Source organism: Pristis pectinata, chromosome 13 (genome assembly GCF_009764475.1).
Source record: "Pristis pectinata isolate sPriPec2 chromosome 13, sPriPec2.1.pri, whole genome shotgun sequence".
NCBI lineage: Eukaryota > Metazoa > Chordata > Chondrichthyes > Rhinopristiformes > Pristidae > Pristis > Pristis pectinata.
In genome coordinates, this window is record NC_067417.1 from 39814351 (window position 1) to 39825359 (window position 11009).

Here is an 11009-nt window from a genome sequence, read left to right on the forward strand (position 1 = left end):
CAGAATCAGCAGCGGTTAGAACGCTTCTCGCTTCAGGGAGCGGAGGGCGGGTGGAAAGCACTCACCTTGAGCGGGGCATCCAGCAGCTTGTGAACTCCCGCCACTTGGGCGATGAGGGGGATGGTTTCGTACAGGTTGTAAACCGGCGGTCTCCTGGGCTCGGGGAAGTTGGTGCAGACGAACGGGTCCACGTCGTCCAGATACTGCACCCTGCACGTTACGGTCGCCATGGGTGCCGTTCGGGGCCACTTTCCTTCACACGGTGACCGAACCCCAAGTTGTGAGGGCACCCGCTCTTGCCGAGAAGCCGCCGGCTGAGGCTGCAGCTGCCGTGATTGTACCCCGTGTCCCCACACCAGATGTTGCTCTCAAGCTCCGACGCAACCAGGAAGTGGAGTGAGTCAGCCGGCCAGCCCGCAGCTTAAAGACGGACTCGCACCGGGGCACAAGTGTCCAGGCTCGCCTGCTGTTGTGCTAACCTCTCGTCTTCAGCAACCTGCAAGATGTTATTTTTAATTTCTTCTCGTGACGGTGTTGTTATGACCACTCCGTCTGAAAATAAACAAGGAGCACGGATCCCAGCAACTTGCAGCGCAGGATGAACTGAGAATGAGTCACGGGCAGCAGAGAGACCTGAAGAATTTCCCCTCGGGAGGTTGCAGGAGTCTCATTTCTCTGCACGTAAGCGCTGCAGTGTCACATTGTGGCAGCGTTGCATTTTAAGGTACAAGCCTTTAAAATGGCACAGTGTATACCGACGTGTCATTGGGCACAACATAAGTGCATTGATACATGTTGTGTATTGAAGCAGCTTGAGAGGTTTCCACCCAAGGACCGCAACTGTCTTGCAGTCGACTGTTTTTATTTATTTTATGTTAATGTGATATTTGTTTTTTAAGATTAGCTTTCATCACTTTCTATTATCATGATAATATTTTGGGCGCTTCTCTTGGGAGTTCTGCCTCACCTCTGTAGATATAACTGCTCAGAAATATTGAAAAATAAGAAGAGGCAAATGGCAAAGTCCTGCAAGTGTGCTCCAACATTCAACACGGTCATTACTAATCCGCTATCTCAATACAATATTCCTGATCTCTTTCAATAGCCTTCAATGTATTTTGTGTACAGAAATCTATCCATCTCCTTAAATGTATTCAGTTACTTTGGGTAGAGAATTTCACAGGTTCACCATCCTCTGAGAGAAGAAATTTCTTTCCAGATCCTGAGAGGCAGGATTTATGAACATTTGGAGAGGTATAATATGATTAGGAATAGTCAGCATAGCTTTGTCAAGGGCAGGTCCTGTCTTACAAGCCTGATTGAATTTTTTGAGGATGTGACTAAACACATTGATGAAGGGAGAGCAGTAGATGTAGTGTATATGGATTTCAGCAAAGCGTTTGATAACGTACCCCATGCAAGGCTTATTGAGAAAGTAAGGAGGCATGGGATCCAAGGGGGCATTGCAGCGTGGATTCAGAACTGGCTGGCCCACAGAAGGCAAAGAGTGGTTGTTGAAGGGTCGTATTCTGCGTGGAGGTCAGCGACCAGTGGTGTACCTCAGGGATCTGTACTGGGACCCTTGCTCTTTGTGATTTTTATAAATGACCTGGATGAGGAAGTGGAGGGGTGGGTTAGTAAGTTTGCGGATAACATGAAGGTTGGGGGTGTTGTGGATAGTTTGGAGGGCTGTCAGAGGTTACATAGATAGGATGCAAAGTTGGGCTGAGAAGTGGCAGATGCAGTTCAACCCAGATAAGTGTGAAGTGGTTCATTTTGGTAGGTCAAATATGATGGCGGAATACAGTCTTAATGGTAGGACTCTTGGCAGTGTGGAGGATCAGAGGGATCTTGGGGTCCGAGTCCATAGGACGCTCAAAGCGGCTGCGCAGGTTGACTCTGTGGTTAAGAAGGCATATGGTGTATTGTCCTTCATCAATCGGGGAATTGAATTTAGGAGCCGAGAGGTATTGTTGCAGCTATATAGGTCCCTGGTCAGATCCGACTTGGAGCACTGTGCTCAGTTCTGGTCACCTCACTACAGGTAGGATGTGGAAGCCATAGAGAGGGTGCAGAGGAGATTTACTAGGATGCTGCCTGGAATGCGGAGCATACCTTATGAAAGTGGGTTGAGGGAACTCGGCCTTTTCTCCTTGGAGCAACGGAGGTTGAGGGAGGACCTGATAGAGGTATATAAGATGATGAGAGGTTTTGATTGGGTAGATAGTCAGAGGCTTTTCCCCAGGGCTGAAATGGTGGCCACAAGAGGACAGAGGTTTAAGGTGCTGGGGAGTAGGTATAGAGGAGATGTCAGGGGTAAGTTTTTTTTTACTCAGTGGTGAGTGCTTGGAATGGGCTGCTGGCAACGGTGGTGGAGGTGGATACGATAGGGTCTTTTAAGAGACTGTTAGATAGGTACATGGAGATGAGAAAAATAGAGGGCTATGGGTAAGCCTAGTAATTTCTAGGGTAGGGACATGTTTGGCACAGCTTTGTGGGCCGAAGGGCCTGAATAGTGCTGTAGTTTTTCTATGTTCTATGTTCTATCCCAGTCCTAAACATCTTGCCCTGTATGCTGAGTCTGTGACCACTAGTACTAGAACCCCAACCAAGGAAAACATCCAATCTGTCAGAATTTTGTACACTTCAATGAGATCTCTTCTCATTCTTCTCAACTCTAGTGAATAAAGACCTAGTTGACTCAACCTTGCCTCATACCATGGTCCTGCCATCTCAGGAATCAGTCTGATGGATCTTTATTCTACTACTTCTACTGCAGGTAAATCCTTTTGTAGGGGAGGAGACCAAAACTGCACAAAGTTCTCCAGGTATCTGCTATCCCACTATAAAAATAAATATAACAGTTACGGACAATGACTCACCAAACCTTGAATAATTACAGCTGAAACTGACGCTTATCACTAAATGTAAACTTCAAACTGAATACGTTTAAATTAAATGTACTTTTGTTTTAGTTTACCGTGAAAGTTTTGGAGTCTTACAACAAAAGTACCCCATTCCATTCGTGATATACAAGGCAACCTTTACCTCTAGCTGAATCATGAAATGAGGCAAGGACGTGAAAGGAAAGTCTCGTACTCACAAGAATTTAAGGCTTGCCCTAAAGTCCTTCTGGAAAGAGTACCTACCACCTACTCTTCCTTCCTTTATTCTCTATGTGAGTCTATATACCACATCATGGGATGGAAGCTAAATGTCCCCTAAAATGTTTAAGCAAGGCAATCATTGGTTTAAAAAAAACTATCCACCACCACCACCACCACCACCATCTCTGGGGAATGAGTGAGGGATAATACATGCACACATGACACACACATCCTAACAGCCATTGAAGTCAAGTCCTTCAACAAACTTACATAAACAGTGAGAGTTTGGGATTTCCCCAATAGCTTACTGAATCTATCCAGTGAGCTAGAGAGCAGGAAGGTTCCAGCCATGATCCCCAATCCATGCTGATCCCAGCACAGCTTGGCACTTCTGGGATGGGCCAAATGTGTTGGAGCTTCTGCTTCAGTGTGGTATCTGGTGACCCCTGCTGGGAGGATGTTTGTGTGGACATTAGGGATGGCAGTGATTAGATTTGACTACTGGTGCTCAAAACATCTGTCAGAATTACTATAAAGGAAAACAAATAATAGCTACATACAAGGCACCAGGGATTGGCAGACAAATCATCAATCATAAAGGAAAAGAATTGCATTTGTATATCACCTCTCCTAACCCTGATCTGTCTCAGAGTGCCTCAGAGCCAAAATAAAGTACGTCTTGGCATATAGTGACAGTGGACAATTTATCCAAAAAGAACAATGAAATAGATAAACTGCCCTGAGTTGAAGATTAAATGTTGGCTAGGGCACTAGAAATCTATTATTTGATTCAAATTGTATGAAATAACCTGTATTCCCCACTGCCATCTGGTTCTTGAATTGACCTGAAAAGCCTTAACACTACTTCAGACTATATATTTTCTCTCTTAATCTTGTGCTAGTGTGGTTATGTTTATTTTGTTGTTTATTTTGCACACATCTAAGTTATGTTTAATTTATGCTAACTTAAGTTTATGTTAATTTATGTCTGTCCTTGTACTGTGCTGCTCCTGCAAAAAGCTAATTTTCATGGCATTTATACTGTGTATGTATGCCTATGACAACAATAAATGTGAACTTGAACTCTCTCCTATTCACCAGAGAATATTGAGATATAACAGTAAAGGATCATCATATCTTTGATCAAAGGTTTGGACTGGGGCTTGATCCCACAACCTTTTGTGATAAGGAACCTTATCCCCCAACTAAGACTCATAATTATCATCTGAGCCCCATTTTATCATCATTGGATCGGTTAGTTCAGACCTTCAGAGAGAAGCAATGGAAGGGGTAAAATGATCGATAACCACACAAGGTGCTATTTATTTGATGAATAAGCAGATAAGTGCTCAGCTCCATGTGATTTGAAGCAATGGGTTTCCCCTAGGTGTTCTGGGTTCCTCCCACATCCCAAAGACATGCAGGTTGGAAGTATAATTGACCACTGTAAATTGCTCCTAATATGTAGGTGAGTGATAGAATCTGGGGAGAGTTCATGAGAATGTGGGGAAAATAAAATATGATTGGTGTAAGACTTGTGTAAATGAGGTTTGATGGTTGACATGGATGATGAGCTGAGGGGCCTTTCTTTGTGCTGTATGACTTATGGTGGTCTACTATTAACCTCTATGACAGAAAAGTTGGGGTGACATCTCAGTCCTGGTCTGCCTCCTTGTATAGGTGTAAAAAATCCCAAGGTACTATTCACAGAGGAAGAGTCTTGGGTTTCTGACCAACATTTATCTCTCAACCAATATCAATGAAACAGCTTAGCTGGTTACTAAGGCACTGCTGTTTGTGGGTGTTTATTGTATGTGAATTGTTTAGTTTCTCTTACCTCAATGATTACACTTCTAAAGTATGTCGTTGTTTATAATTTCATTGGGACATTGCACACAGTGCTATATTGTTGCAAATATGTTGGTTTTTTTCCTGTTGAGTAAATGAGAATGAAACTTCTGAGCGTATCCGATGATACTGCTTGATAACTATGCATGTGTGACAGCAGTTGAGGATTCTCTATAATCCACCGTATATTTGAATGCACGGCCAATGTTAGCTGTCAAAGTTCACTCAGAACTGGATTTCCAGCATACTGTGTCAACACAAGGAAAAGCAGGAGAAAAATCAGACGAGAAACATTAATCAAATGGCAAACTTTCTGTTCTTATTCTCACAACAGAAAGTCAGTGAATTGACACACAATTGTACAATCTACACTCAGAAGGAGGACGATCATACTTCAGTGTGACTGTCTGAATTACAGCCCAGCACTTCCTTCAAGCATCAGGCCCTGGTGGAGTTGTGGGTCTGATATTTTACCTGATAATTTTATGGTACACGGTCACTTTACCCCACTTTACTCAGCTAATCTTACGCTCCTTGGGAAGGAGTTGACATGCTCGGAATGATGAGAGTTTGCAGAATTACAGGGAAGGTTGGAAATGTGCACAGTCGCCAGAGATGTTGGGGTGTGTCCAGTTACCGGGAGGGGTTAAAGAGGGCTACTAAGAGTGTGTACAGTGACTAAGAAGTTCCTGGGAGGTGTTGGAGTGTGTGCAGTTACTGGGAGTGGTTCTGGACACAGGAACAGGAGGAATCAACTAATTGTGAGCGAATTCAGGGGTTGGCCTTGCCCACTGAGCAGGATACTGATTACGGACAGTGAGTCACGGTGAGCTGAACTGCATAACTGTGCTGTCCCGCCTCAGTGTGGTTCCTTTCGGGCAGCAGCTATGCTGGCGAAGTGGGCCTTCAAGAAGTTGCTGGGTGCATATGATGGTTCATCTATTGATGAAGAAAATTTTAGTGGATGGTCTCCCTAGTAAAAACACTTGTGTCCACATGGGGTAGTTGCCAGAGAAACAATACCTCACTGGGGCTTCCAGAGGGGCCTCAGGCAATAAGTGCTCCCATTGTGGACAAGCCCTCTTGAACCCAGCTGGGTTGCTATAACTTTGGGGATGACATGATTTTAGTGCAAAGAATTTTAGATCCCAGGGCTATTCAGGCACCCCCACCTTAGTATAAGGGTATTGAGATCGTAGACTTGTCATAGTCATAGAGTTATACTGCACAGTATAGGCCCTTCAGCCCAACTCATCCATGCTGACCAAGTTGCCAACCTGAGCTAGTCCCACCTGTCTGCATTCATCCCATATCCTCCTAAACCTCTAAATCTTTCCTATCTATGGACCTGTCCAAATATCTCTTAATATCCAAATGACTGTGGGTGAGGATATGAGGCTGGCTCTGGTAGAGGGCAGATAGATTGTAACACTGTTACCTTTTTGGTTGGCTAGCCCCAGGATAACTTTAACATTTTATTTGACAATATTAAAATTTTAGATTCCCAGGGTTTAGAGACTAGTTTTAGTGAGCTTATTTTAAGTAAGAAATTGTTCTTAAAGGATGACAGTCCTGTGGTCAATTTTAGCATTGTCACTGATGTCCAGTCAGCCAAGATTTGGATAGATTATCCAGCTCAGAACTATGTTTAGTAGCTTTTTCTGCTTTCCAAAAGCATTTTGAGAGGAGACACCCCAATATGCCCTTTCACGTGCAATGTGCCAGATATCGAAAATTTGTTAAGGACAAGATGGATACTGCCAGGAAGGCTAAGAGGGCTCAGTGCCAGAGAGAACAGGCTCCCTCCAGTGTTCTGAGTGTGGGATGGAGTTTTCAATGAAGATAGGATTTGGACGGCTTGAACAGCAGAGGCATCCTGTTGTACAGAACACTGAAAGGGCATGAGGTAAAGGTTCCCGCAGACAGGTTATTGCAGCTAGTGGTAAGGGCAGACCCTTGTTCATTTGTCAAGTTATCAAAACTAGAGGAGAAGTCTGAAGGCAAGAAGAATGTTAATGTTATCATAGCCAGTGAGCTTAAATCGAAGACAAATAAGCAGAACTCTAAGAAATGTCACACAACCGACCTCATCAGGAGTCATGTGGCAACAAAGGAGAGACCTGTTTCATCTGATGGGACTTTGAATGCTTGGAAGGGCAATAGTGAAGAGGACAATGTTGTTATCCCAATTGTTGTCATTGAAGGTGTAGTGATGTGCTGTGATACCATGAATACAGAAGGTATTGGTGTGTGCATTGATTCCAATGTGATTGATAATTCTGACAGTTAGCATGGTTGGCACTGGCAGGAGTAGAATATTCATTGTGCAGTTCCTCAATGAAATTGATATTATGAGTGGGAAGAAAGATGTGTATGGCATATCAACGATGTGCATTACTTTGCTGTCCAATAATACAAGTTTGTTGGTGGAGCAGCCAACATTGATGAGTAGGAGTAAAAGTTCCTGCAGGGAGCAGAAGTCATGGATGGAAGAGAAAGGAGATTTTTAATTTAGGGCAAAGAAGGTATACACAAAACAGAAGGGCGAGTACATGATGGTGCAAAGGTTGTGTAAGGAAAGTAGGCTGGGCAATTAATGGGAGGTCCTGTCAATGTAGCGTGCCAATGGAGATTAATGTTTTAGAAGATCAGTTTAGGGCTCAGTCTACAATGTGCAATAGCAAAGCGGATGTACGCATGTTTAGTCCTTGTTTGTCTAGGGCAAACAGCAAAGGTCAGTTTAGTGGCTGTTAGTGCATCCAAGATTAGGGAGGCTCTTGACTGTTTGTAAACAGGGCACTGCTGCTGTACTGGACAGCATGACATCAGATGAGGTCATGAGAACTGACATCGAGGTTTCAGTACAGTTTTATTCCTCTGGTACTAAATGCGGCAAAGAGCCAAATAACATCAAAAATAGCCACACTGTTTTTATCCCCAAGTCTGAAGAGCCAATTAAATTGCAGAACATTGATAATATCAGTTCTATTTTACTCAAGGTTTTTTTTTACAAAATCTTTAGCTAGAAGATTGACCGAGGCTGTGAATCTGAATGATTGGCAGAAGGAATTTATAGCAGCTGCCCCCAGGTGCAGCCAAAACATCACTATTTTACATAACTTATTATCGGGTGCTAAGAGGAATCGTAAAGACCTTGCTGTAGAGTTGATCAACCTCACCAAAATATTCAACTCTATGAGCCATAAGCTTATAATTAAATCTTTTAGTTGCTTGAATATTGACAAATCACTGAGGATCTCATCACTGACTTGTATTTAAACCCAACCCATACAATTGAAGGCAACAGAGCTAAAACGGGACCTACCACTATTAAGAGGTGAGTTAAGCTGGGTGACCCACTTTCTCCAATTTTATTTAACGTTGAACATTTTGTTAGGTTTGTTCAATACAGAGAGGTGCAGTTTTTATTTAATTAGCAGCTGTACATCTCGTACCACTCTAGCTTTGGCTGCTGATAGAGCCCTTATCAGTGAGTGTCACACAGACATGTCCAAAAATCTTAAAATCATTGAGAATTTTTGTGTTAAGATGGATTTGGAGATTAACATCAGAAAAACTATGGGTTTTTATATGTTGTTGAAGAATAAGATCTTTATTTTTATTGCTGTCAAGAAGTGGACAATCAGTAATGCAGACCTTGATTTTATTGCCCAAGGGTCATTTGAATTGAATAGACCTGTGGATTGGGTGCATGGGTGACAGCTAGACAGAGAAGCTTGAGAATTGCTCCTGAGATTTACTAAAAGTAAGATTAAAACCCATGCAGAAATCAAATTTTTAAAGTAATACCTCATATTTATTATTCACTAATTTTAACCAAGATATTTCAAAATATTTTGATCAAACTTGACATTTTTTAGGAAGTTTGTTAAAATATTTTACCAGCCAAATTGTATTAATAATGGTATGTTATGTTCAACATCATGGATGGGGATCTTGGCATAATTAAATCCAGGTTATCATTGCGATGATTAAGAAGCTTAAAGCTCTTTTACAGGCAAGCGATGGCTTGTTCCCCTCTTGACTGTACATACAGGTGTTAGACTTGAGGATACCATGAGTAAAAATGAGCGCTTACATTGTTTTAAGGGAGGTTTGGTGAATCATGAGGCTTTAGTTGTGGATGGCTCATTGAAAAAGATCAACAATTGGATAGACTGGGAATTTGAGATCTCTGCCAAATGCTGCACCCAGGAATTGGGATAAAGTATTTTTAAAGATGGTATAAAGCTCAAGTGACTGGAAAGGGATTTTACCCCTCTTAAACAATCAAAATTATATTACTGGCCTGCTTTTAAGATGTAACAATTATTCTGTAAAAAGTAATCCTGCCCTGGCTTGACTTGGCATGGATAAGGTTTGACTTGGCATGGATAAGGTTTACCAGTGTTGCTGGCCAACAACAAGACCTTGGGCTACATCTCGAGGTGACGCTTGTCTGTCAAAAATCCCAGGATCAAGAGACATAATAAGGTGCTCAAGCTTTCATGTGATAAGGCCTCCCAATGTGTTTGGACAGTTTTAAAGCAGCCTAGATTCCAGGATATAGCTGGCAAGAATTGGATCCCGATATTTTTAGAAAAGATATCTCCATTGTACTGCTGGATGTGACAGCCTGATTTGAAGACAAAAGCAGCTCCCTTGGCAAGGCCTTTCTGGGAAGTTATCAAAATATTTGCGTTTTAAGGGGGCTGTTATAGTACACCGTGGAGTAGAATCGGTGAGATTCTTCAGGTTTGTTCTTGGAGCTAGGGCAAAATGGTTCCCAGACAATAAAATGAGTTTGCTGGGAGTTAGAAAACTCAAGAGTTTTTCCTCTGTATTCTCAAGAGATTAGGGACATCTTTTGGGGACAATTGACATTTTGAGATTTTTTAATGGGTCCTTAATTGTTTTTGTTTTTATCGCTTTTTCATTTATCTGTTTTAATGTTTATTTTGGTATTTGCATTTAAATGTATGTGATGTTTTATGTAATAGATACCAGTGTTTAATTTTATCAACACACCAAATGATGTTAATAATAACCCAAGGCTGAACATCTATTCTCCTTTCATTTTTTTTACATACGCATTAATCATTTCTGGCTTAACACTTGCTGGTAGTACACATAGACGAGCTACCTAAAAGTTCAAAAGAGATAGCAGTGTGTTTGCTATGTAGAATTAGCTAAATGCCAAAAAATATATTCCCTTGGGGACTAAGGCAAAGAGGGATATGATTTTTTGAAAGTAAAATGTTGGGGTGGAGACATTCACAGACGTGATGCCGGATCATGAGCTTCACAGTGTAGGTCCCATTTCTTTCCTGCTGCATGGCTGCAAAGTGACAGCAACCTCTTCTCCAATACAACAAGAACCACCCCATCCATTCAGTAGGACAATTCTGGTGGTACAGTCAATATCACCGATGATTTCTGATGATTTCATCAGCAAAATAATTTTGGTGGCACAGCCAAATTCCCCAACAAGCGCTAGTGTAGGTGCACATCCCAGGAGCAGTCTCACCAGCTTGAATCAGTAGCCAGAGCAATTCCAGAGTCCAAGCCACCCAACAACATTTCTTGTGTTTCGAATGGAGACTGCACCAATTTGTTGCAACAAATAATTGTGATTAGGTTTAACAAGGGCTGAATGTTGTAAAAATATGCCATGTAATAAATAATACTTCAAAGTACTATATCTGCTACTTGTGGATGTTATGCCTGATTACTCAAGTAAATTCAAAATCTCTGTAAAAGAGCAGATTGGTTTATTTGGTTTAAAAAGCTGCTCTTGAATCCTCAGTATTGCTTTCAGGATCCTGTTGTTCTTTATCTTGGCAAATCCAACTGAGATTAATAGCAGCAAAGGGCCAGTGAATGGAATGTGGCAAAATCCACTTGACGCTTAAAGTTTTTATTTTAAAGCTGTTGCCTGCCCTCCACCCTGTTAGTCCACAGACTCTAATATTGTGGCTTAGAATTTTATCGGTAGTTAATAATCTTTTCTGGGACAGTAACTTTTGCTGAGCTATTTGACCATGGGCTGAGCAT

At 42.0% G+C, this 11009-nt stretch overlaps 1 protein-coding gene across 4 annotated transcripts in view; it reads right to left on the reverse strand.

Annotated features, from left to right (window-relative positions):
* The window catches only part of fhod1 (formin homology 2 domain containing 1), a 240770-nt gene extending 240052 nt beyond the window's left edge, over nt 1-718 (reverse strand). For all 4 annotated transcript variants that reach the window (XM_052028120.1, XM_052028119.1, XM_052028118.1 and 1 more), the window contains exon 1: nt 66-718. In XM_052028120.1, the coding sequence (XP_051884080.1) occupies nt 66-230 (165 nt within the window). In that variant the 5' untranslated portion in view covers nt 231-718. The remainder of the gene's footprint in view (nt 1-65) is intronic.
* Nucleotides 719-11009: the final 10291 nt, after the last annotated feature.